Below are 26,975 nucleotides of genomic sequence, written 5' to 3'. Positions count from 1 at the left end.
GTGCGCTGATTTAGTGAGTGTGCTCTCTCTTCTAAGAAGCATAATTAGATTAGGAGGGGAAATTGGTTGCTACCAGGATGCAAGAGGGCAGTGAGAGGGCATCAGGGAGGCCAAGTGCATAAGAAGTCTGTGAGACATATGCGCACTGTGAACGTCATGGATAAATGTGGCTATGTGTGTATTAGAGGCATCTATACCTGCTGGTAATTGTAAGGTTCTCCCATAGGGTTAGGCACCCTCTGTTTAGATTAATACATGGCATTGGCTCTAGTAATACCTAAGTGGTGCTTGATTGTTGGCATCAAGGAACCCTTTGGCCAACAGGAATGCTCCGTCAATGCACTTCCCTTTTTGATTCTACTTCTGCTGTTTTGCTGATGGCGATTCCTCCTTCTCCTGAATCCAGTGGGCAACACCCAGATTAGCTAGTCACGAGTAAGCACCATTGAAAGAAATGAGACAAGTTAGTCATGACACACACAAATCCCATTTGTGAGCTCTGTGTGTGTGTGTGTGTGTGTGTGTGTGTGTGTGTGTGTGTGTGTGTGTGTGTGTGAAATAAGTGTGGGTAAAAAGAAGACCCTGGGCAACAGGCAGATTAGTTCCTTCCATTTACCCATTCTTATTTTACACACACAGACACACTCACACTCACACTCTTCATCTTAAGACCCCAGGGAGTTTAACAAAAAGATAAAAACAATTCAATAAAAACAAAACAAATACAGCTAATAGTTTAAAAAGAGCAAGAGAGAGAAGCCTGAATAAAAAGGGCAGTCTTCAAAGATTCCTCCAAAAGGCAAGGAGAGGAAGCTGTGTGGATCTCAACCATGAGCGAGTTCCACATCCTGGGGGCAATCACTGAGAAGGCCCTGTCCCGTGTGCTTGACAGTCGGGCCTCAGCAGGTGTCGGCGGGTGGAGCAAAACCCTCCCAGCCGATCTAGTCAGGTGGGAAGATTCATCTGGGAGCAGCCAGTCCCTTAGGCACCTGGACTCCAAGCCGTTTAGGACTTTAAAGGTAATAACCAGCACCTCGAATTGTACCCGGAAACAGAGCGGGAGCCAGTTCAGTTCCTTCAAGACTGAAGCAATAGGTGCACTGTGAGCAGTCCCAGAGATCTATCTGGCAGCCACATTCTGCACCATCTGTAGTTTCCAAATACTTTTCAAGGGCAGCCCCACGTAGAACACATTACAGTAATCCAGACATGACGTGACTAAGGCATGAGTGATAGAAGACAGGTCAGCCCTCCCAAGCAAGGATCTGGTGCAACAACTGAAGTTGAGCAAATGTGTTCCTGGCCACTGCCGCCACCTGATTTTAGGAGCAATGCTGGGTCCAGGAGAACCCAAAAGCTGTGTACCTGCTCCTTCAGAGGGAGCACAGCCAGAACAGGCTGGAACCCTACACCCTGATCAGGCCTTCTACTAACCATCACCCACTCCTCCTTGTCAGGATTAAGTTTCAGCATGTTGGCCCCCATCCAGCCCATCACGGCTTCCAAACGATGGCTCAGAATCTCGTCTCTTTACTGCTCTCTTAGGTAAAGAAGTTCTTTACTTTGCTTATTTTTCATATGTGTATACAAACATTATTTTTTAATCTCACAGTAACGGAAGCAATATCACCAGCTCACAATGACCTTTGCATGAGACAGCTTCATATCCTCATAAACAAAGGACTTTGTACTTGTGGCGCACAATACAAAGTCCCAATTTAACAGAGCTGCTCAGCACTGAGGACCTGTGAGTTAAACGGCTAGCCAGGCCCCTGTGTCTGATGTTCCCTGGAGGGTGGGAGAATCCATGCAAAACAAAGATGTCCATTGCTGCGTGAACTTAGTCACTTTGGGAGATTTGTCCTGCCAGACAAAAGGCAGGAGTGACCAATGTAAATGTCTCTGTGCGGTGAATAGGACTGCGCTTGAGTGCTTATCTCAGAACAGCACATGCCTGTTTATGAGCCTGGGTTGTCATGAGCCAATCCATTAACTTTTAATGAGCTGGGAAATGTACCGTTATGTACCGGTGCTTCGCTTGGAAAGTGTTTCAAACTGTTATCTCTTTTAGCAGGAGGGTTCTTCACTGAGCGATTTACCTTTTGGAGGAGGTGCTACCCCAGAACAGACCTAACTGGCAACAGATGCCTTAACAGGCATGGCAAGTGCTGAGTATTGATGTTGTGCAATGTCACAAATTGTGCTTGCTTACAACTGGCCCTCCATGCGCACACAGACACCCCACTTTTCCTTGGTCTTTGAGGCCCAAATCAAGAGGGGGAGGGTGGAGTGCCTCCTGATGACTGAACATCTCCTGACCTAAGATGGCTCCATCAGTAATATGGCCACCATTTTCCTTTGTTGTTTAAGGCAACAAAGGGGGTCACCACTTGAGGGGAGTCATTTCAGGGTATAACAAGTGCATGGGCCAGGCTTACTGGCCCAGGACCCTTGTGTGTGGTTGTGGTGGGTGGGTGAGTGGGTTGGTATCTAACACTTCCACTTCTGTTTTAAGTAAGTCTTTGGTGAAACTGTTTTATAATGTGTCTAAGTTTGTCTGGAGATGGGGAGACGGGGCATATCCATTGATTATGGGCTGGCCATTTCAGTAGTGGTGGGGAACAGAAGAAGTAATGTTGGCAGGTCAGCGGCCATTGCAGGGTTAGGTAAATCAGACATCTCCTAGCTGTTTCCCCTTCTGGCTGTCCTCTTTGACCTTGGGGAACAGTGCCAACCAGGTCAGTCTGGATTCAGTCAGAAATCATCCATGATTTGATTCTGGACGAAGGGCCCAACCTGGTATGTATCACAGAGTCCTGGTTGGGGGAGGCTGGTGGCCCAGTTTCGTCCCAGCTTCTCCCTCCAGGATACTCTGTTGAGGAGCAGGTGTGAGACCATGGACAGCGAGGTGGAGTGACTGTGGTCTATAAGAATAACATCTTCCTTATCAGGATGCCTGTTGGAGTATCTGACCATATCAAATGTGTGTAAAGTTTGGGGACTGGGCATAGATTGGGACTTCTGTTGGTGTACCAATCACCCCACTGCCTCAACAGAGTACCTAACTGAGCTGATGGACTTGGTCTTTGACTTGGCATTGGAGTCTCCCAGGCTTGTGGGGCAGTGGAGTGGAGGGACTTCAATGTTCATTTCGGGACCAATTTGTCTGGGGCGGCTCAGGAGTTCATACCGGCCATGACGACTATGGGCCTATCCCAAGTGGTCTTGGGACAGACACATATTGCTGGTCACACACTTGATCTGGTCTTTCACTCTGAACAGGGTGGGGAATCCTGTGATTTCCCCATTTTCATGGACGGACCACCATCTGGTTAAGGTTGGACTCACAATCACTTCCCACCTTCACAGGGGTGAGGGGCCTACTAGGATGGTCCACCCGAGAAGGATCCAATAGGATTTCAGGAAGCCTTGGAAGGATTTAATGTTGGCTCTGCTGGTGAGCCTGTTGATGCCCTGATAGAGAACTGGAACAGCAAACTCACAGGGGCAATAGACATGATCACTCCTAAGTGTCCTGTCCTACCTGCTTCAAAACTGCCGCCTTGGTAGATGGAAGAACTATGGGGGCTGAAGCGGCGAGGTAGACAACTGGAGCAGAAATGAAGAAAGACTCGTCTCGAATCTGACAGATTGCAGCATAGAGCTCATTTGAAGAGCTATTCTATGCTCAGGCAGTACGTGCGGCAAAGAAGCAATTCTTTTCTGCCCGTATTGCATCCTCAAGCTCACATCTGGCAGAGCTGTCCAGGGTTGTGAGAGAGCTCAAATCTGCCCCTCCTCCCTTGAATCAGAATCTAGAACCATCAATTACTCACTGTGACACATTTAATGAGTTATTTGTGGACAAAATATCTCGACTTAGATTCCGTCTCCACAATTACTGCAGTGTCTGGTGCGGAGGTGTCCAGCAACTCCTCTTGTGCGGCTAGGCTGGATCAGTTCCAGTTTGTGACTCCGGAGAAGATAGATAAGATAGATAAGCTGCTTGGAATGGTGCGGCCTACCGCCTGTTCTCTTAACCCTTGCCCAACATGGCTTATACTATCTGGCAGGGGGGTTATTGTAGAAGGCCTGGTAGAGATTATAAATGCTTCTCTGAGGGAGGGCACACGATGCCTCCTTGCCTTAAGGATGCAATTATTAGACCTCTTCTGCAGAAGCCTACATTGAATCCCTCAGAATTAAGCAACTACTAGACCTGTCTCCAACCTTCCATGGCTGGGCAAGGTAATTGAGAGAGTGGCGGCCTCTCAGCTCCAGGCAGTCCTGGAGGATATTGATTATCTAGACCCATTTCAGACTGGCTTTTGGGTGGGCTATGGGGTGGCGATGGCCTGATGGATGATCTCCAATTGGGAACTGACAGAGGGAGTGTGACTCTGTTGATCCTTTTGGTGGCCTTTACTACTGACCATAGTATCCTTATGGAGCGTCTGAGGGGGTTGAGAGTAGGAGGCACTGGTGGCTACTCGGGGACGGGCCTTCTCCATTGCTGCCTCGAGGCTTTGGAACATGCTCCCTGCTGAAATAAGAGCCTCCCCATCTCTTTTAGAAAGTTTCTAAAATACACACATTCACCCAAGCTTTTTAACTTGTGGTTTTAAATTGTTTCAAGGTTTTAATTTGTTTTTCAACTTATGTTTCAACTTTTAAAATGTCCTCATAGACACATCTGTTCACCCAGGCTTAATGAGTGATGTTTAATGTTTTAATCATTTTTAATATTATTTTGAAATTTTAAATTTTAACATTCTAACCTTTTTCTGTTGTAATTTGTATTGTTTCACTGTAAATGCCCAGAGATGTAAGATTTGGGCGTTATACAAATATGTTTAAATAAAAAATAAATAAGTAAACAAACTTAGGGGGCTCTCAGACTTAGGTGCTGCAGGCCAATAACACCTGGGGACTCATGTGTGAGAACCCCTGGTTTAAGATTTATTTGGGGGTGGTTTTGCATTTTTGTTTTTTAAGAGGAGGGCAAGAGACAGGCTTATGTGGATATTTTAATTAGTCCCATGTTTTAAGTTGGAGATAAAAATGAGTCCTAGATGTTCAGATGCAGAGAACAGCTGAGTGGTGCATATTTGGCCCTTTCTAGACCAGACCTTACTTTGTGGGCTCTGTTCCCCCACACCCAGCCCCACGCCAGCCCCTTTGGCTCTTCTGCATGATATTAAATATTTGCATTAGCCGAACAGGCATGAAGCCCTGTTGTACCCAAACTGAAAAGATATTTTCCCCTGCTGATGGAAATCTCATTCTTTTCCAGCCAGCTCCAAGCGTCACTAATCTGTGCTACTTCTGAGCCAATACACTGAAGAAGGGGACAGGTTTATTCAGCTGCGTTGCAGGACATTTTGTGAAAAGCAGGCAGCGGCACATGGGGAGATCTGGGTGAGCCCCTGCCCCACAGATCAATGGGTGCTGCCTCAGCAGGGCTGGCCCGGCTTTGCACTCTTCACGCTCCAAGCTTTGATTCCAGACTTGGACAGTCTTCTCTCCTCTTGTGCGTTATACACACAAGCCATTGTTTTAAATGCAGAAATTATCCCGATAGGCTTGTTTTGACAACCACAAGCACTTGTCCTGCCCAACTCCGGAAGCTGTGTGCACATTCCTGAGTTTTGATCATGTGCGAGTAAAAACCTAACCGAGGTGCAGGTATGTGTGTGTGTGTGTGGGCAGGGCAGTAATTGCCTGCAAGATAATTGCTGGGTGAGACAGTGCCAGCCTGACCAGCAATCACACACAGCATTTTAACGAGGTAGGAGGAAAAGCCATCCTACCCAGCTCCTCCTCCCCAATAGGTGATCAACTCCACGCCCCACCACCACCTAAGTTTTTACTGGCACACCATCAAAATTCTGGAGTCCTGTACACCTCCCAAAGCTGGGTAGGATGCTTGGCCTACCCAGTTCTTAATCGTGTGGACTGCTTTAATATTTATTTATTTATTTTTACATTTATATCCCACTCTTCCTCCAAGGAGCCCAGAGCGGTGTACTACATACTTGAGTTTCTCTTTCACAACAACCCTGTGAAGTAGGTTAGGCTGAGAGAGAAGTGACTGGCCCAGAGTCACCCAGCTAGTTTCATGGCTGAATGGGGATTTGAACTCAGGTCTCCCCGGTCCTGGTCCAGCACTCTAACCACTACACCACACATATAAAACTACACATGATAATGAAATGGGGAAGAGTGTGAAATTGGTTTGTGGCAACAGATATACAGCCACAACTTTAATGGGCATTTCCGATGGAGAAAAAGGGTGGTCTGTTTGCCAGTGCCTGCTCGTATCTGCTAAATTCCCTTTTCCCCTCCAAAAGCCAATTTGCACCAGTGTTGGCAGAACGGAGGCCTGTCTTCCCGACAAAAGCCTTATAAAGGTCTTTTGTGTGGCTGCATCGCCATGGCAACCCATCTGAAAACTGTGAGTCAGCTCAACCTCCTCCTGCCAGATTTGGGAGGGGTGCCTGCTTCATGGCGACCACAAGAGCCCTTGGGAAGGAAACCTGTGGGGGTCTTAAAGGCCCACTGCCCGGTCCATGCTGAAGGATCAGCCATATAACACACTAATAAGCAGAAGTGGGGAAATGCAACTTGCTGAGCTGCCCTGGGCCAGGGAGCTAATCCCAGCCATCGAAAGGTGGCCAGAGGTTATATGTCCAAGTAACATTATGCAACAACCTGGATGAACAGTGAATGCAGGCAAAATGCAGAAATGTGAACACCTTTGTGATATGTTACTCCAAAACTGAGAAAAGCAATAACTAAGGCTCAATTTGATATCCTCCCCTCTACTTCTGTTGGATTGAAGATCTCAGAATGTTCCCTATGTGAATCGAACTTGCCGATGCAGAATCTGGTCTGGAAGTAGAATCAGTAGGCTGTGTACTTCTGCATTGCCCCTCCTATAGGGATTTATGTTTTGAATTAATTCCACCTATTTGAAGTAAGTATCCAAACAAACCTAGTGATTTTAATATTATGCTCCTCCTTGATCAATATTTGAATTTTTCATGTAATATAGTAAAGGTTTGTGTAGCAGCTTGTAGAATTCGAGAATGGTGTATAAACACTAATTGAAGTCATTTACAATTTGAATAATTCAGTTAAATTACTATGACGACGATGACAAATATGTATATACCGCTCTTCCACCAAAGTTCTCAAGGCAGTTTATATAGGAAGATACATAAATAAGATGGTCCCCTGTCCTCAAAGGGCTCACAATCCAAAAAGAAACTTAAGGTTGATACCAGCAACAGCCACTGGAGGGATGCTGTGCTGGGAATGGATAGGGCCAGTTGCTCTCCCCCTGCTAAATATAAGATAATCAATACATTAATATAATAATAATGATAATTAGCTGGGCTGGGCACAGAGCATCTGCACCTCCTCCGGCCTGCTTCTTCCCTCCCCTCCACTGGTACTTTCTGGCTGGCGGGTTGGCTGGAAAGCCAGCCCGTCATCTCCTCCCACCCCGCCCCCCGCTCCTGGGCCAGACCACCGCTGCCAGCTCCTGCCAGCCGGGTGGCCCGCCACCGCCTGTTCCCGCTGGCTGGCTGGCCTGCTAGCAGCCGGTATCCCTATTTTCTTCCCCGTCGCTAATCGGCAGCTGCTCGCAAACTCTCGCGAGAGCTGCCACAAATGGGATTAGCGATGAGTACGCTTAGGAGAAATAAATATATAGATAATAAATAATATAATATAACGTCCCAACTGGTTGAAAAGTGAGCAAAAAAGATTAAGAATTGGACAGCACCAGGCATGGATGAAGTACACTGCTTTTGGCTCAAACATCTGACCAGCTTACATAAAAGACCAGCCGAGCAATTGAATTATATCCTCGAAGGTGGAGAACTTGATGAATGGATGACAACTGACAAGACATGTCTTCTTCTGAAAGATTATGAAAAAGGCACAGTATCAAGTAACTATAGGCCAATAACTTGCCTTCCAACAATGTTCAAACTTATGACAGCAATTGTAGCAGATGCTGTGCAAGACCACCTAGAAAGGAACAGTTTGCTACCAATGGAACAGAAGGGAAACTGTTGGAAAACAAGAGGCATGAAAGATCAGCTTCTTATTGACAAAATGGTTTTGGAAAATTGTAAATGAAGGAAGATGAATTTAAACATAGCTTGGATTGATTATAAGAAAGCATTTGACTCATTACCACATAACTGGATTCTAAAATGCCTGGAGTGATGATAACATTAAAACTTTGTTAAAAGGGCAATGAACACATAGAAGACTCATTTGCTAGTCAATGGAGAAGAAGTGGGAGAAGTTAACATCTGGAGAGGAATATTTCAAGGAAACTCATTGTCGCCTTTACTTTTTGTAATCTCCCTCGTTCTGCTATCCATTATCTTGAACAAAACAAACCATGGATACCAAACTTCAAAAACATCAGTTAAGCTTTCCATATTCTTTTAAAGGATGATCTAAAGCTTTATGGAAAGTCACCATCTGAAATTGAGTCATTACTCAATATGGTTAGAATTTTATAGCCATGACATCGCAATGGAGTTTGGACTGGACAAATGTGCTATATGGGCAATAAATCGAGGGGAAATGACAACTAGTGAAGGAACTGAGATGCCAAATGGAAACAACATAAAGAATCTATCACCTGAGGAAAGTAATAAGTATTTGGGCATTTGCCAGAGTGACAAGATCAAGCATGCTGAAGTGAAGACCAAAGTTAGCAAGAAATACATCAGGCAAGTAAGAAAGACACCGAAATCCAAACTCAAGGGTGGTAACGCTAGCAAAGCAATCAACACATGGGCAATTCCTGTAATCTGATATACAGCAGGTATTGTTGATTGAACACAAGCAGAACTGGATGTGCTGGATTGAAAAACCAGGAAAATAATGACCATCAATCATGCCCTACACCCAAGAAGTGATGTTGATAGGCTGTACTTGCCAAGAAATGAAGGCAGATGTGGAATGTTGCAAGTCAGACATTCTGTTGAAGAAGAAAAACGAGCACTGGCAGAATACATCAATGAAAGCCAAGAAGAAATGCTACAGGAAGTGAGTAAGACGGGACTGTTGAAAATAAAGGAATCAAAGGATGAATTTAAAAAATGACAACTAGTGAAGACATGTTGATGACAACAAAATGACAACTAGATGATGAATTGATGAGAAAAATGGCACAACAAACCATTGCATGGTCAGTTCTTTAATGACATACAATCGAAAGTCAACAATAGCACGATATGGCAGTGGTTAAAGAAGGGGACACTGAAGAAAGAAATGGAAGGCCTCATTTTTGCAGCCCAGGAACAATAATTAAAAACAAATGTTGTAAAAGCAAAAATTGATAAGATCCAGAAAGACATTAAGCGTCAATTACGCAAGGAAGCAGATAAGACGGTTGAGCACCTTGTATGTTGCAAGAAAATTGTGCAGACTGATTATAAGGAAAGAAACAATAAAGTTGCTGCAATGATCCACTGGAACTTTTGCAAGCAAGCAAGAATTGGTGGAATCATCTGATTGAGAAGGTCTCAGAAAATGAAGAGGCAAAAATCCTTTGGGATTTTGGAATACAAACTGATAGGCATTTAGCTCACAACATGCCTGATCTGACAGTCAATGAGAAGAATTGGATTCTGATAACTGATATTGCAATCCCAGGGGATAGACGAGTCAACAAAAAACAATTGGAGAAAATAACTAAATACAAGGACCTTCAGATTGAAACTGAGTGGCTCGGGGAAAAGAAAACAATAGTGGTGCCAATAGTTGTGGGTGCCCTTGGTGCAGTACCAAAAGAACTTGAACACCATCTCGACACCTTGGGCATCAAGAAAATTACAAAAACATCAGCTACAGAAGGCCACACTACTCGGGACAGCACGAATACTACAACACTATATTTAATTTTTCTTTAGTTATCCTAGACCCTTGGAAAGGGCCCGATAATTAAAGTACCAAATCCAGTCAATAACATCTGGTAGACTGTGTGTAAATACATAATAATAATAATAATAATAAATAAACTTTATTTGTTAGCCGCCCCATAACAAATTGTTCTCTAGGCAGCTCACAACAAAGGATTATAACATACAATAAAAATACATAACACATTAAATCATAACAGATTGAAAAAATGTGAAAAGAAAATACAAAATACAATACAAAATAGCTTAAAAACCCATTTTAAAATTAGTTAAAAATCAGATCAAATTTGAAAACCAGAATTTAAAAGGCCTGAGTGAATAAAAAGGTCTTTACCTGGCATCTATAAGAACAAAGTGATGAAGCCAGGCGAACCTCACTGGGGGGGGGTTGTTCCATAAATGGGGTGCAACCACCGAAAAGTCCCTCTTCCTGGTACCTCACTTGGCAGGGGCATATAAGAACATAAGAATGATCCATGCTGGATCAGGCCCAAGGAAGCCCATCTAGTCCAGCATCCCATTCCCCACAGTGACCCACCAGATACCACTGGGAGCCTACAGGCAGGAGTTGAGGGCATGCCCCCTCTCCTGCTGTTACTCCCCTGCAACTGGCCCTCGGAAGCATCCTGTCTCTGAGGCATGGGGGTAGCTTATAGTCCTCCGACTAGTAGCCTTTGATAGACCTCTCCTCCATGAAGTTATCCAAAACCCTCTTAAAGCCAACCAGGTGGTTGGCTGTCACCACATCTTGTGGCAGTGAATTCCACAAGTTGATTATGCATTATGTGAAAAAGTACTTCCATTTGTTGGTCCTAGATTTCCCGGCAATCAATTTCATGGGATGACCCCTGGTTCTAGTGTTATGGGAGAGGGAGAAGAATTTCTCTCTATCCACTTTCTCCACACCATGCATGATTTTATAGACCTCCATCATGTCTCCCCGCAGTCGTCTTTTTTCTAAACTAAATAGCCCCAGGTATTGTAGCCTTGCCTCCTAAGAAAGGTGCTCTAGGCCCCTGATCATCTTGGTTGCCCTCTTCTGCACCTTTTCCAGTTCTACAATGTCCTTTTTCAGATGTGGTGACCAGAATTGTACGCAGTACTCCAAGTGTGGCCACACCATCGTTTTGTATAAGGGCACTTGGAGGAGGGCCTCCAAAGAAGATCTTAAAGTTTGGGTAGGAACATATGGGGCAATGCGGCCTCTCAGGTAACCCGGTCCCAAGCTATTTAAGGCTTTAAAGGTTAAAACCTGCACTTTGAATTGGGCCCGGAAACTGACTGGGAGCCAGTGCAGCTGATGAAGCATTGGCATAATATGATCAAAACGTCCGGTCCCAGTTAATAACCTATTTTGTACCAGCTGCAGTTTCTGGACCATTTTCAAAGGCAGTCTAAAAGGTGTCTCTTTGCTCTTCTGCATTGCCCTTCCTATAGCGATCTATGTTTTTAATTAAGTATGTATCCAAACTGACCTAATGATTTTTATATTACGCTCCTCCTTTTTAATCAGTATTCGAATACTTCATGTAATGGAGAGATTAGAACTCTAATTAGAGATTAGAAGTCTTTCAATATCTATATGCTGCCATGTGTTGTGCTTTTTATTGCTTGTATTCTATATTGTTTAATGTATCTACCTTGTTGTCAATTGACCATAATAATAAACATTTGATTTGATTTGATATATCATGTTGCCCAGAGTTTAAAAGACTTCTTTAGGACCTGAAGCATTGCTGTTCGGTGTTCTGCTATTGCTTGGTTGGTCCTGATGAAAGCATTACCTGCTTTGGGTTGTGGCTTTTTCTCCTGATGCACTCACACAGCCACCTACTCTGTTGCTCTTTGGCAAAGCCGTTGACTGGGCGAAATGGTCATGGGCCCTTAGCCTAATCCTACCTCTGTTGTGAGGATAAATGGGAAAGCACCAGGCACGTCACCACCCTTTGCCCCTCAGAGAAAGGGGAGGATAGAAATGTGTGGGATAAATTAATTTGGGCTGTGGCTCAGCTAAGGCTTGGAGCTTTGGGGAGCGGTAGCAGCGTAATGGTGGAATACCTACTCTGCATGCCAAAGGAGCCTGATTCAATCGTTCCTGTCTCCGAGCTGAGCAGAGAAGGACTCCTCCCCACAATCCTGGAGAGCTGCTGCTGGCAGGACTGAATTGACGGACCAAAAGTCAGGGGAGAGTTGAAGGCAGTTTCCTGACTATAGCTCAGTGGTAGATGACACGCTTTGCAGTCCTGGCAGCATCTCCATGTAGGATTGGGAAAGACACTTCTCTGAAACCTCGGTGAGCTGCTGCTGCCAGTCAGTGTAGTACATAAGAACATAAGAACAGCCCTGCTGGATCAGGCTCAAGGCCCATCTAGTCCCACCATCCTGTTTCACACAGTGGCCCACCAGATGCTGCTGGAAGCCACAGACAGGAGCCGAGGGTATGCCCCCATCTCCTGCTGCCACTCTCCTGTAACTGGTACTCAGAGGCATCCTGCCTTGGAGGCTGGAGGTGGCCAATAGCCCTCCGACTAGTAGCCCTTGATAGACTTCTCCTCCATGAAGTTATCCAAACCCTCTTAAAGCCATCCAGGTGGTTGGCTGTCACCACATCTCGTGGCAGAGAATTCTACAAGTGGATTGTGCATTGTGTGAAAAAGTACTTCCGTTTGTTGGTCCTAGATTTCCCGGCAATCAATTTCATGGGAAGACCCCCTGGTTCTAGTGTGATGTGAGAGGGAGAAGAATTTCTCTCTATCCGCTTTCTCCACTCTATGCATGATTTTATAGACCTCTATCATGTCTCCCTGCAGTCGTCTTTTTTCTAAACTAAATAGCCCCAGGTGTTGTAGCCTTGCCTCATAAGAAAGGTGCTCAAGGCCCCGATCATCTTGGTTGCCCTCTTCTGCACCGTCTCCAGTTCTCGTAGACAACAGTGAGCTCAGCAGGCCTGTAGACTTAACTCCTTCCAGTGCCAAAACAATGATTTGGTCTGTCATGTGTGTGGCAGGTTTGACAGGTTCGATTGGCTTCGACGGCATCCAGAGCCAGAGGTATTGAATGGTGGATTATCTATCAACAGGTGTTGCGGGAGCCTTCGCAGCCTTGTTTGGAGGCTGCAGTCTGTCTGACCACCCCACCCAGAGAGTCTGCTCAGAATAGGTGACAAGGCTAAATCTTACAGACGCAGCATGCACAGATTTGCTTCTTTCCATGACTTATTCTATTATCAGGGTGTTTTTTTCTCAATAAACTGGAACTTGTGAGAGCATGGGCACTAGAGGGAGGTGTGTGGAAACTGGAGGCAGTTCAACTTGATGGTGGTGCCAAGGCTAAAATAGCCACAGGAGGGTCATCTGGATAAGGGGCTTTGCAGGACTCCAATCCAGACCTTCTGACCCCTGTAAAATCTGCTCAGAACCCCTGGCTGTGGAGATTGCAACTGACATGGGAGGAGTGCTAGTCTTGTGGTAGCAAGCATGAATTGTCACCTTTGCTAAGCAGAGTCCACCATGGTTACATATGAATGGGAGACTAGAAGTGTGAGCACTGTAAGATATTCCCCTCAGGGCATAATGGAGCCACTCTGGGAAGAGCAGAAGGTTCCAAGTTCCCTCCCTGGCAGCATCTCCAAGACAGGGCTGAGAGAGACCCCTGCCTGCAACCTTGGAGAAGCCGCTGCCAACCAAATACGTTAAATAAAAATAAGATAAAGAAAACCGGTGCAGACAATACTGAGCTAGATAGACCAAGGGTCTGACTCAGTATATGGCAGCTTCCTATGTTCCTATGACAATGGCCAACGTTTCTTGTGCAGTCATGAGGATTTAAAAAGTTATGTTTCAGCATGCAAGCCAAGAGGCTCGGGTGCTGAATTCCACATCCAATAGCCTCCTCCTGTACTTCTGAGTTAGTGTGTAAAAGCCAGAGTTTCCCAAGTGCTTGGAAACACCCTGAGCAGTCTGTGGTGTGTCCCAGGAGAAGCACCTTTGCCTGGTGTGTTTAATGACAGTGTGGATGTTGCTGGGAATTCTCTCTGGTAAGAGATACCCTTCTAATATAGCACAGTGCACAGAGGCACAACACAGCAAAGTCTGCCCAGGCATGCGTGTCTGCTAAGAGCCAAAAGAAACTTGGAGCCAGTTCATAGTTTCAAGTCAATATGAGGAGTCTTTATTGGAGAACTCCATTCTAGACAGGAAAGTGGAGAGATAGGATCTCTAATCTAGCTAGCTAGCTGGATGCAGATGGATTCTGCATCTCTGCACACATGGTGCAGGGAGAGGAGCTTGCATGTTGCAAGGGAGAAGGAAGGGAAGAGAAGGAAGAGGAAGTGGCCAGTCAGGCATGAAGGAAGTCCCTAAGAATAGTAATCTACATACCAAAGGGATAGTGTCAGAGCAGCAGAGAAGGGATGACCAGTGTCTTGACCCCTCTAGCCCTCTGACTCACTAGTCTGTCCCCCTCTGTCACTGACACATGAGACAGAGCAAAGTCCTTCACTTCCAACAGATGTAAATGGGTTCTATTTCATCAGTCCGTTAGTATTATTTGCAGGATATCCCCTAAGTGCCTGGTCAGCTGTTCAGTTTATGGCAGGGCAGAGAGGGAAGGAGATTGATCCATTCCTGAAAGTGAATTTCTAATAAATCCAGTGGCTGTGGCCACTGGCCTCTTCTTGCCTCTGGACTGGCAATGGGGGACCCGCTGGTGTTCCTCAGCATCTGTATTTGGCCCCTGGGTCTCCAGTTGATATTGTGTGTGGCTTAATGTCAGGCCTGGACCGAGAGAGAGTTGCTGAGACTGCAGAGCTGACAGTCAGTGGGGTTTTGTGAGAATTTCACAGTGATGCTCTCCCAACTGGCATCCACTCCTCAGCCTCCTTCTCAGTTTTTAGAAAACAAATAAAGACATGGCTTTTATATGAGAGTACAGTTTTTGCTGCTGCTGCTGCTGCTGCTGCTGCTTTGTGTGTTACTGTTTTATATAGGTTTTTAAAACTTTTAAATAGAGATTATATCTATATTTATATATAATATCTGTACTTTTTGTATTTTAATTGTCCATTGTTATAATTATATTAAAAATATAATTACCTTTATAAGTGCATCTTTATCCCATCAGCAGGAGTGATTCCCAACCTGTGTGTCGCAAGGAGGCCTAAAGACAATTCCGTGTCCCAAAAGGGCTCATTATCTAAAACGGAATGCAAGGGAGGCAGCAGCCTCTGAGAGGGATGCTGTGCTGGTCTAAATAGGGACAGCTGCTCTCCCCTTGCTAAATATAAAGGTCCTCCCACTGAAAGGTGCTGCTTGGCCCAGTCATCAGGGGTGAACAGAACTGACGGAGTGGTGTACACAACCTGAAGTTCAAACTCCTCCTGGCCTCTGGGAACTCTGCTCATCCCACGCTCTGCTTCCAGTGTCTCCTCTGCATGCTTTAATTGTCATTTCCCTCAGTGTTAGGAAGTTGCCCAGAAAATACAAAAGGCTTTCCGAAGTTATGAATTCTACAGCCCATGTTTAATTATTGCAGGATGAGCTATAAGAGAGGAGAGCTCGTCCTGTGGTAGCAAGCATGAACTGACCTCTTTGCTAAGCAGGATCTATCCTAGTTGCATTTGAATGGGAGGCTACATGTGTGAGGACTGTCAGATATCCCCCTTAGGGGATGAGGCTGCTCTGGGAAGAGCATCTGCCTGTTTGCATGCAGAAGGTTCCAAGTCCCCTCCCTGGCAGCATCTCCAAAATAGGGCTGAGTACCTGCTAGCTGCTGCCAATCTGTGTAGATAATCTTGAGCTAGATGGACCAAGGGTCTGACCTAGTAGAAGGCAGCTTCCTATGTTCCTCTAATGTTCGCAAAACTGTGTAATGGACAGGGTATGGCTGTGGGGTAGATGCACAGAGATAGATTTGCCAGAGCTGGTTCTTTTTCTGCCTTTTCATAGCTGCTTTTTCTTGTAGATAACAAACTCCTGGAAAAATCTAGCTTGCTGGACAGTTTCACAGAGAAGCTGCAAGCCGAGACTTTGGATGACTGGAGGCGACTTCCACTCAGGTAACCTCGGACCCCCATTCCCCCCCCCCCAACGTTTGGCAACTGCAGAAGGTCCATCTTCTCTCCCATGGGGACTATAGAGGAATTGTGCTTGGAAGTTGAAATAGGATGCACAAGAGATGCGTCCTGGTTCTTCACAGTACCAAAGCCTTGTGAATAGCAGGCAGCTGTGCCTTGCGGCTTACAATGGGAGCTTTCTTCTCTTCTGCTCCTGCAAGCCGCTGAGCACAGCCTTCCTTCCCAGACTGAAGCTAAGACTGCGTGAGATGCTGCTCTTGGAAGGAAGCTTCCGAGTCGATGCTGTGTGGCCTCAGCAATGCTGCTGTTGTCTGCTGAAGGGTGCAGATTCGAAATCATGAGCTGCAGAAGAGCAGAGAATTTGGACTTGGCTTCCGTGCTCCCAGTTGGGGTGGGGAAAGGGCTTCTGCGCTCTCCATTCATGGAGCCCCTTAAGGAGCACCGCCTTGGGGAGGCTCCAGGCAGGGAGCAGGAAGGGCACGCTCTGGTTTCTTCTCTCGGGCCTCAGTTGTGGCTCATCAGAGATGGAGAAGGCAGACAGATGTCCAGGCCTGTGCTTTGGCCACTCCAAATCCATCATGCTGGTGTTGCAGAGAGGTGACCACTTGTCACCTCTCTGCCTCTCTTGTCACCACTTGTCACCTCTCTGTCTCCACACAGTTCTGGTGTGAGGGAGTTCTTTACAGGAAGGATTATACAAATCGATGGTGCAGCCACATTTGGAGGACTGTGTTTAGTTCTGGTCACTGTATCTTAAGGAGGACATTGTAGAACTGGAAAAGCTGCAGAAGAGGGCAACTCAGATGATCAGGGGCCTGGAGCCCCTCCCTTATGAGGCAAGGCTACAACACCTGGGGCTTTTTAGCTTGGGAAAGAGGCGAGTGAGGGGAGATGTGATAGAGGTCTATAAAATCATGCATGGAGTAATCAATCATAGGAGGCAGGTTAGGCTGAGAGATGGTGCTTTGCTCAAGATTTATGACTGAGCCAGACTGGAAATTGCATTTTCCAGGGCTGATCCCAGATGGCGATTTTACTTTGCTTAGCCATGGAAGGGCAGGTGTGTGTCCACATATCATCTAGATTTACGTCCAAGTGCCTGCAAGCTATCAGGTCTTTCGACTGGGATAATTCATGTTTTTCATTGCACTTTGGAGCATAGCCCAATTTATGTCCAGCGTTTTTTAAAAAAAAATCATACTTTTTGCATCAAATTCAATTTGCCCTGTAACTCGCAGCACTCCACCCCTCTTAATCCCACAGTAAAGCCTGCTGTCTAGGAAAGGCCCTGCTGGACCAGTGCAGAGTTCAGTGTGCTGTGCTGTGACCCCTTGGAGCAATTGGAGCCTTTCTGAGGGCTGCTTCTTGCACAGGACAGCTGTCCAGGGTGCTGGTGGGCTGGTTTCCTGACCTCTGCTGGCTTACAGTTTTCCTGCCATTTCTGGAGGCATCCTGTTGCCATCAGGCATACCCCTCACCCACTTCCAGAGGGCCCCCAAAGTGACCAAGGAACACACTCAAGCACCTGGCCCAGCCTCAGGTGGAATGAGCAAAAGAGCAGTGTGGCCCAGTGACCCCTCCCTTCCTCCAAAGCTAAGGAGGGTAGCAGGAGATGTGCTGGCTGGAAGAGAGGGGAGAGGAACAGATCCTGCCCCAGGCAGCAAACCCCACCCTTGGAAGAAACTTGCAGAAGATCTGTCATGCACGTGTTGTGGTCTAAATGGTCTTCTGCATGCTCCCCACTGCAGGTTAAGGTCATCTGAGGAGGTCTGTCTCCAGTTGCCACTGGTTCATCTGGTGGCGACTCAGAGGCGGGCCTTCTCTGTAGCTGCTCCTGGGCTGTGCAATGCACTCCCAGCAGATATCCACAATTCGAATTCTTTACTGGCCTTCAGGAGAGCCCTTAAGACCTATCTGTTTGGCCTGGACTTCCAGGGTTTCTAATTTGTTGTAAAAAATAATTAACTGCTCTAAAGTGTTCGTCTTGGTTCTCCAGGGTTTTTAACTGTTTAAATGTTTTGACTGTTAATTAGTTTCATGCTGTTTATATAGTTTTTATTTTAATTGTTTTTATTTTGATGTAAACCATCCTGAGCCATTTTTGGAAGGGCAGCACATAAATCAAATAGATAAATAAATGGATTTTCTGCAGAGGTTCCGCTTGACCCTGCCTAGCAGAGTCCGTGTTGTGCTGAAGCTGCTGCCACCTGGCTTGACGGATGCTGCCATTCTCCACGGTCCAGGTCATGCTGGTGCTCATTTAGTTTTCCCATAGCCTTGCTCAGCTGCTGACTTTTACACTTCCTCCAGGGAGCTGCCCGTGGCCGCTGCTCTCTAGTCAGTTTTCCCCTTGCAGCTGAGGTCAGCTCACTTCCATTTTGGGCTGCAACACCGCAGGACGGCATTTCCCAGAGCTCTGTGTCGGTCTGTGGGGCAGGCTAGGGCATGGGCAAGCCATGAAGCTAAAGCTTCGTGGAGAGGCAGGTGGCATTTCAAGAGCAGAATAAGCCTAGAGCAGGCTTGCCTGGCTTGTGGCCCACCGATAAGGATGCATCCGCTTCTGAGAGCCCACTGGAGATGCAGTGCATCACTTCTTCATGTTGCCTGCTGACCTGCAAAAACAGGGGGACAGGTAGGGCAGTCCTCAAGTTAGTGCGTCACAGAGCAGGGCCCTCCCTAGGGGTGTGTGGGGCTGGGGGCAAATCAGCATGTGTGGGGCCTCCTTAACATTTCATATGACCACAGACTCATACTGACCGTGTGGTGTAGTGGTTCGTGTTTTAAGACTAGGATTGGGGGACTTGCCTTCCCCATTCAGTCACGAAACTCAGTCTGGGACTTTAGCGGAGACATTCTCTCTCTACTCCAATCTTGCCTCACAGGATTGTTGTGAGGATAAAAGTGGGGAGGAAGAACATGTACACTACCTTCAACTCTTTGGAGGAAGAACAGGATATGATATACATATTTATGTTACAATACAATACAATGCAAATAATATTTATATACCTTTTCTCAACTAAAGTTTCCAAAGTTGTTTTAGTCTCCCTGTCCCCAAAGGGCTCACAATCTGAAAAAAAGAAAAGAAACATAAGATAGACACCAGCAACAGCCACTGGAGGTGTGGATAGGGCCAGGGATGGATAGGGATGTTGAGTTTTAGCCACATGTTCTCCAATCCTCAACATGTAAACTCAGAAGCAAATTCAAATTGCTTTTTTTTAACATCCATCATAGTAGCAAGGAGCCCAGTTTGATCTCTTTTATAAACCACATTTCATTTAAGCAAAAAGCATATACAGCTATAGTGTATGTCTATACACTACAGTGTATTGTGTGTACCTATACACTACAGAAGTAAAAGCCACCAATTTGATTTCAAACAGGACAGCAGAAAAAGACAATATGTAAGTTATTTATATATGAGCTACTGTTACAAGCACAAAGCAAATAAAATATTAAGTATTATAAGTAGAAACATGTTGAGGGGAAAACATTTTCTCATATATTTTGCTATTTAAGCCATTTTAAGAACTGTGTTGCCGAAATAAATAAATATTTTAGTAAGGAAACCAGCCAACCAACCACACAGAGAGACGAGATTAGAGCTATAAGCAACACAGTAGCCAGCACATGTTAAGCCAAGGCAGGAACAAAAACAAATCCCTTTTGTTAGAGCATTTCTTCTTCTTTCTTCTTCTTTGGAAAGTACACACACAAAACAAATACAGGCACACAAATGGAGATTTTCAGGTGAGGTTGGGGCTTCTCTCATATGTGCACACATACAGCAGGGGGAAGAGAAACACATATTAAATAGGGGTAAGAGAATCACACACAAACAAAGCAAACAGTCAGATGTAAGGGTTGGGTTTTTTAATGTTTTACTTTCCTGGAGGGAGATGGAGACAAGCCCACAGCCAGCTTCCGTTCCTTCCACGACTTCCCATTCAGCCATTCAGCTGTTCCTCCTCGTGGCTGTCTCCTCCCTGCTCTAAAATTGCAAATGCCGCCCAAATGGGGGAAGAGCGCAAGACTCCAGGAGAACCAGTCGGGTGGCTGCAGCTGCTCCTGCTGTGGGGGGGGGGAGCGGGCAAGAGGACTAGCAGCAGGAAGGGAAGTTAACCCTTTTCTGTCTCTGCTCCTGCCGAGGAACTGCCGGCCCATCTGGGTACAGATTAACAGGGGTTGCTGCAATGGAACTCCTACTGCCCCCCTCCCCCAATCCTCCCCTGCTGCTTGCTCTGTGTTTGCTGGGCTGCTGCAGCTGTTGTAGGATGCTGAGGTGAGGCGGTGCAGGAAACACCCGGCTGGAACAGTTGGAGTTGCTGCCCCTGCAGTCTGGAGGAACAATGACCAAGCAGGGGCAGGCTGCCAAGCAATGCAGGGTCTGTCCCAGCACGGGGCTCAGGGGGCGATCGCCCCGGTGGCTCCGGCCTGGTCACAGGTGCAGACACCTGCAAAGTTATACTCATTTGAATTCCTCCCTGAACATTGGTATTTGGGAGTTCCTGGGCGCTTTCCAGACTAGACCCTACAACGGGGTCAGGGCGTTTCTCACTCCCTGCGTCGTGACACTGCAGTCCCTATGCGGACAGCAGGGTGCCGTTCATATTTCCGATGCCTTGTAGCGAATTTAATCATTGTGATATAGAGCAAGGATGTCGTATATCCGGCGTGAAGAAGTTGCTGGGTTTTTTTGGTTCTTAGTTGCTGCAAGACTGCTCCCCCTGCTGTTTACGTTGCGAATGTGACTTGCCCAAATGGAGGCATTATGCTGCTGATGGATGAGCAGCTAGTCTGGAAAGCACCCTGGTCTTGTTTCCAGAGTTGCGCCAATCTGTGGGAGATCGGCATTCTTCTGCATTGGATAACTAGACTTTGAGCACATAGTCATTTGCACAGATGACGGCATCAGTGATGGCAGTACCTCTTTGCACTGTGATTTAATCAATGCTAGTGCACACTTATATATAACCTGTAAGTTATAAGAAAGATTCAAGTGGAGATGGTGGCAAATTGTGCATGCACAAATTCCAAAATCATCTTGGGGAGTTTCTTGCCTTTAATGCCCTAAATGGCTTGGAGTCTGGAATGCAAGAGTTCCCCTTTTCTCATATGTTTCTCATTCAACAACTGAGACTCATTGCAAGAACCTTTGCCAAAGGAAGTTTGGTGGCATCCAATGGGAGCAGAGTTAGCATGGCAGTGATGCTGCCTTGGATGAATGCCCTCCCCAAGGAAGTTTTCCTGGAGTCCACACTGGCTGTTTAAGAAAGCAGTTGTGTTTGGCTGATAATTTTGATATTTGAATATTTTCCTGTATTTGAATATTTTCCTGCTGCTTTTATGAATTACATGCTAAGATGCATATTGCTGATCTTGGGCTGTTTTGCTTCCAGTTTTATTTTCTATGGTTTGTTTTCATTTGTTGTGTTGTGAGACTGTTTTGCTTTGCACTATTAAGAAAGCAAAATATGAAATTATTAAAACTTTTAAAATGAGAATGTTTCTCCCATCGATTTGCTCTGAAGAAGAAAACTGAGAATTCTGCTATGAATTGGCCTTGAGTCAATGTTTTATTTCCAAGTGGGTAGCAATAATTTATTACTCCAAATCCCAGAGGAGTTTACATAGGCCCCTATGGCTTAGCCTTAGGCATCCTTTCTTGGAACAGAAACTCCCGCTTTGGACAGTTACACTTACTTCCATGTAAGCATACCCAGAATTGCAGCTTTCTCCAAAATGCTTTGCAGTGCAGCTGACCTTTCCTTAAAGGGACAAAAGTGGATTTGCCACCATGCCCAGATTAGTTCTGTGTGACCTATAAACAAGAACTGCAGTGCTATACTGGCTTAGAAACCTTCTGATCTGCGTTTTCTGGCTTGCTTGCAGACCCACCCAGGAAGCTGCAGACCCTGTGATGGGTGCAGTCTTGGACTCCGCCACACCGCTGGTGAGCCTGAAGAGAAGTCACGAGGGGCACATGGTGCAGCTGCAGACCATCAATGGGGAGGTAAGGGGGAATTCTGCCTCCACAGCCACGGTCATCAGGCTGCAGCCGAGGGCAAGGCAAGCAGTGAGGCCCCTCCACTGGCCGGAGGAGGACCAACTGTTATCTGGCCCCTCCCCCTTCATGGGGAGCCCGGGACGGGGCCACATCAGAGACGCCCTCCCCCCGATACGGTCCGAAAAACATTTAGCAGGGAGAGGAGAGTCGCCGGAGCTCCCATGGTAGGGCCCTGGCGGCAGGGGCGTAGCAAGGTTGGAGTGGGCCTAGAGATAAGATTTTAAAGTCGCCCCCGCCATCACTGAAGTTCAGCTCATGAAGTAAAGAAATCTAAAGGTTTTGTCAATTGTGGACGATGCAAGTCATTGAATGGTACTAGAGAAAGACCTGCTGTTCTGGTAGCTCCAGGTCTTCACACTCACATCAATTTCGGAGGATGAATACAACTGAAGGAAGCCCGAGCGGGTGTGCAGCTGGGGGAGTCAGTCAGGTGACTTGCCTCGGGGGGGGGGCAGGGCAGTGGGCCCCCAGACAACTGTCTCCCCTGGCCCTATTATAGTTACATCCCTGCCTGGTGGAGATCAGTATGGCTGGGGTGAGGAGGTCGCTGAGTCCACAAAAAGAAGTGACTCCCCTCAGTTAAGAGGTCACTGCTGTGCTACCTGAAAGGAAGAGGTGCGGATGCAGAATGAGTCCCGCTCCCCCTGAGTGCTGCACGGATATGCAGCCCAGCAACTGCCCCGTCTTCTGAAGGGAAGAGAATAATTTCACCGTGATGGAGCCTGAATGAAGTGTTTGCCTCTCAGTGGCTGCAGCAGAGGGCCAGGCGAGCAGCAGAGCCCCTCCATCAACTCTGTGGTCTCAGCTACATACCAGTGATTAAAAAGAGTTCCCAGCTTGTTGCTGCTCCGCCCTGATTCCTTCGTGCTTCCCGGGACCTCTTTGCCTCCGGGCATGACGTGGCCCCCTTTGCTTGCCAGCAAAACCCCAGGGAAACCTTCCTCTCTCTCTTCCTGGCAGCTGGCCTACCGGATGATTGAGCAGAGCGCTCTTCTCAAGGCGAGAGAGGCTACGTTGGAGGAGCAGAGGGGCAGGTGAGGTTGCTGCCGGGCTCCTGGGCGGCAGTGCTGCTTGGACTCCACACCGCCCTCCCAGGGTTCTGTTGTCTTAGGCAGCAGCTCTGCGCAGGGCAGGGCTTCCCAGTCTTGGGTCCCCAGAGTTGGTTGGATGCAACTCCCATCCTCATCCACAGCCACACTGGCCAAGCTGGGCTCTCCCTGGACTGGCTGTGTGCCACCCTCTGCTCAGCTCCCACCTCCCACCCCATTCTTCCAGGCTCCATCTCTTAGTTTCCAGGCTCTGCCCCCCATGTCTCAGGGTCTGAGCCCCAAGAGGCCTGTTGGCCCTAGATCCCAGTGCTGGGCCCTAGTTTGAATCTCCCAGCACTTTAACCCAAGGTGGTGCTAGTCAGTAATTTGCCATATATACCTGTCATGTTGTCTCTATATAGTGGCTGCTGATAGGTTTCCGGGCAAAGCACAAAGTGCTGGTTATTCCCTTTAAAGCCCTGAATGGCTTAGGTCCAGGTTACCTGAGAGAGCGCCTTTCTCTCTACAAGATCCCCACCCCTCATTAAGAGCATCAGGAGGGGTCCCTCTTCAAGTGCCACTGGTTCATCTGGTGGCAATGTGGGACTGGGCCTTCTCGATTGTCACCCTTGGGTTGTGGAATACACTCCCCATGGAGAGGAGAGGATTATCTTCCTTGGAGATCTTCAGGAAAGCCGTAAAGACCCACTTTTTTTAGCCTGGAGAGTTCCCAGGTGGCAATTTTTGACAATTCCGACAATTTTTAGAAAGCATTTGAAAACCCACCTCTTCACCTAAGCTTTTTCTGTTCTTTAAAATTTTAAGGTTTTAGTTCATGGATGATTTTTAAATTGTTAAATTGTTTTAAGTTTTTGTATATATTTTAACTTGTTTTATACGATTGTTAACCACCCAGAGACGAAAGTTTGGGGCAGTGTAAAATGTGATTGATAGATAGATAGATAGACAGATAGACAGACAGACAGACAGACAGATAATACTTTGGCTTCCCCATGGAAGGGCAGGTGTGCATTCACATATCCTCCAGATTCACCTCCAAGTCCCTGAGAGCTATCAGGGAACACTTCACACACGATTTGGGCTCTTTATTGCATGTTAGAGCTTAGCCCGATTTATGTCCAGGGTAAAACAATCAACTTTTTGTGTTGTTTTTTGGGGGGGCGAATTCCAACTCGCCGTAAAGCCTTGCAGTAAACCCACGGTAAAGCCTGCTCTCTGGGAAAGCTCCTAGCTTTTAATGATATCTAATTTTAATCTTAATCTGGTTTTAAAATTTTTTTAATATAAATTTGTGTCTGTGTTTTGATTTCAATGTAAACTGCCCTGAGCCACTTTAGAAAGGGCGGTATATAAATAAAGTTCAATCCTTGTGCAACCTGCGTACAAATCACATAGGCAGAGAGCAGTATGAAGGTGTCGTTATTTCCCGGGGATGGTGAATACAGGTCCCGCTGCCCACTTCTTCCCCTCTGTTTTTGGGAGATGGCAGGTCCAACCATTCATGCACCTGCGAACAGGCATCTGACTGTCGGTGCAGCGTAATGTCTTTCCAGGGCCAGGGTCAGTAAGAGAGGTGCCTGCTTTTAGGAAATGCTGGCGAGGAGAGAGTAACCCCGGTTTGCTGGGGCTCCAGGTTGGCCTCGCTGAGGGGAGACCTCTCTGTGGCGAAGGCCGAGTGGGGTCAGCTGAAGAAACAGGCGGAGGAGCTCAGCCACAAGAACGCCACCTTGAAGGAGGCTTACGAGACCCTGGGCAAGCAGCATCTGCAGAAAGAGGGGGAGTTCCGCCAGGCCGAAGAAAAAAACCGGCTGCTGGTCACGAGGCTGGTCCGGAGGAAAGCCGAGGCTGCGGAGGACAGGAACCGGAAGAATGACAGGTGGGTGACGGCGAAGGCTGAGTGCCCAAGGCAAAGGGGCAGCCGAAAGAGAGGAGCTGCCGTGGCACCTTATTATTATTATTTTATTATTATTATTATTATTTTTACATTTATATCCCGTTCTTCCGCCAAGGAGCCCAGAGCGGTGTACTACATACTTAAGGTTCTCCTCACAACAACTCTGTGAAGTAGGTTGGGCTGAGAGAGAAGTGACTGGCCCAGAGTCACCCAGCTAGCTTCATGGCTGAATGGGGATTTGAACTCGGGTCTCCCCGGTCAGAGTGGCTCGTCCTAACAAGCCGGGGCTGGAGGCAAAGGAGGGAGGCACAGTTTTCTCCTTCCCAGAGCTCCATTGGCTCCTCATGCTCCCATCCCAGCCTGCCCCAGCATTCATGAGAGCTGCAGGCTGGTTAACCGTGAAGCTGTACCTGATGAATGGCCAGCCTGCAGCTCTCATTAATGCTGGGGCGGGGCGGGGCAGGGCAGGATGGGATAAAGAGGAGCAAAGGCTCTTCCCTCTCTCGTGATGCCTGCAGGCTGGACATTAATCAGGCAGAGCTGTGTGGTAACTCTGGTAGAGAGGTCTACCTGGCGTGTGGCAAACCTGCAGCTCTCATTAACGCTGGGGCAGGGCGAGATGGGAGAAGGAGTAGCAAAGGGAGCTCCAGGAGGCGGAGTCAGCTGTGCCTCCTTTTCGCCCCCACCCTTCCCAGTTAGGACCACCCGCTCCTGGCAAGATTCAAAACACATCCCAGGAGGCTTTACCAACAGGGCTGTTACCCCGAATCTCCTCCAGAAGAGAGTGTGTGCGTTCACACACCAGCCAAACTTACCCCAAGTCCCTTTGAGACCCTTGGACCCACTCCACACACAAATCGGGCTTTGTCTTGCGAATTCTAGCTTATCTCAGTGTATTTCCGGGCTTTAAAAATGCTGCTTTTAAGCAACTTTTTCTGAAAACGCTGGAGCAGATAGGGAGAGGGCCTGACGTAGAATCATCAGCATGATGAGAGAGATGCTTTCTTTAGAAATGCAGATATAGCTCCTTAGAAATATCTCTCCCCACCCCCATTGGCTAGAAGGAAAATATGGAGGCATGCCATGTGAACTTGTACCAAAACGAAACCCAAGAGCAGAGGGGAGGGGCTGCCTCCCTCAATGCTGCGAGTGTGATTCGAAGTGGCTTCGCTCGACATTTACCCTGTAGCATGAAGCCGTGTGCAAATAACAACTCCCAGGAGAGGGGACATGATGCAGCAGAGGAGCCTGCAGTGGGAGAAATTATGTGGGTTTTAGTGACCCCTGCTGGCTGTATGTGAGAATAGACTTCATGCTGCAAACAGGAGTGACTTCAAATTAAGAAAAAATCTTGGTGTAAAAGTACATTTTGAGAATAGCTCAGGTTCACAGGGCACAAGGGAGGAAACATCCTACCTTGCCCCATTTTTAAATAGAAAGTAGACAGAATTCTCTCTCTCTCTCTCATATAAGAATAGAACTTGTGGTTATCTGACGATATGGGTTAGCGGCAGATTCAAGACAGACAAAAGACAGCATTTCTTCACACAACACATAACGGTTGGGACGTATACAGAATTCACGGCCACTAGATGGCTATAAAAGGGGAACAGAGATGGCAAATAAGCTTATCAGTGGCTTTTGGCCATGGGAGCTAATGGAGCCTCCATTTCCAGAGGCAGCATATCTGTGAATGCCAGTTGCTGGGGGGTAAACAATGGGAGACAGCTCTTCCGTTCATGTCCTGTGTGTGGGCTTGGCGAAGGCATCCCTCTGCCCACTGTGGGATGGAGGATGCTGAATGTGATGGACCCGTCTTGGCCTGATCCAGCAGCCAGGCTCCTCTTATGAGCAAGTTTGAAGTAGGTGCTCTCAAACCTGGGTTTCCAACTGTTCTTGGAATACAACTGCCATCCTCCTCACCCACAGTGGCCTTCGG

The 26,975-nt window shown here is 47.0% G+C and overlaps 1 protein-coding gene across 10 annotated transcripts in view; it reads left to right on the top strand.

Annotated features, from left to right (window-relative positions):
* Positions 1-26,975, top strand: part of ATG16L2 (autophagy related 16 like 2) — a 72,392-nt gene that overhangs the window by 12,086 nt on the left and 33,331 nt on the right. For 7 of the 10 annotated variants that reach the window (XM_053313204.1, XM_053313208.1, XM_053313209.1 and 4 more), the window contains exons 2-5: positions 15,912-16,005; positions 21,919-22,039; positions 23,054-23,127; positions 24,776-25,018. In XM_053313204.1, coding sequence (XP_053169179.1) covers positions 15,912-16,005; positions 21,919-22,039; positions 23,054-23,127; positions 24,776-25,018 — 532 coding nt within the window. Of the gene's footprint in view, positions 1-6,595; positions 6,977-15,911; positions 16,006-20,118; positions 20,309-21,918; positions 22,040-23,053; positions 23,128-24,775; positions 25,019-26,975 lie in introns of those variants that run through there. The other 3 variants (XM_053313210.1, XM_053313207.1, XM_053313211.1) reach the window with 3 other exon arrangements.

The sequence above is a fragment of the Hemicordylus capensis genome, chromosome 3 (assembly GCF_027244095.1).
Source record: "Hemicordylus capensis ecotype Gifberg chromosome 3, rHemCap1.1.pri, whole genome shotgun sequence".
In the NCBI taxonomy this organism is placed as follows: domain Eukaryota; kingdom Metazoa; phylum Chordata; class Lepidosauria; order Squamata; family Cordylidae; genus Hemicordylus; species Hemicordylus capensis.
Note: the sequence above shows the minus strand (reverse complement) of the source record. Positions and strands in the feature narration are given on the sequence as shown.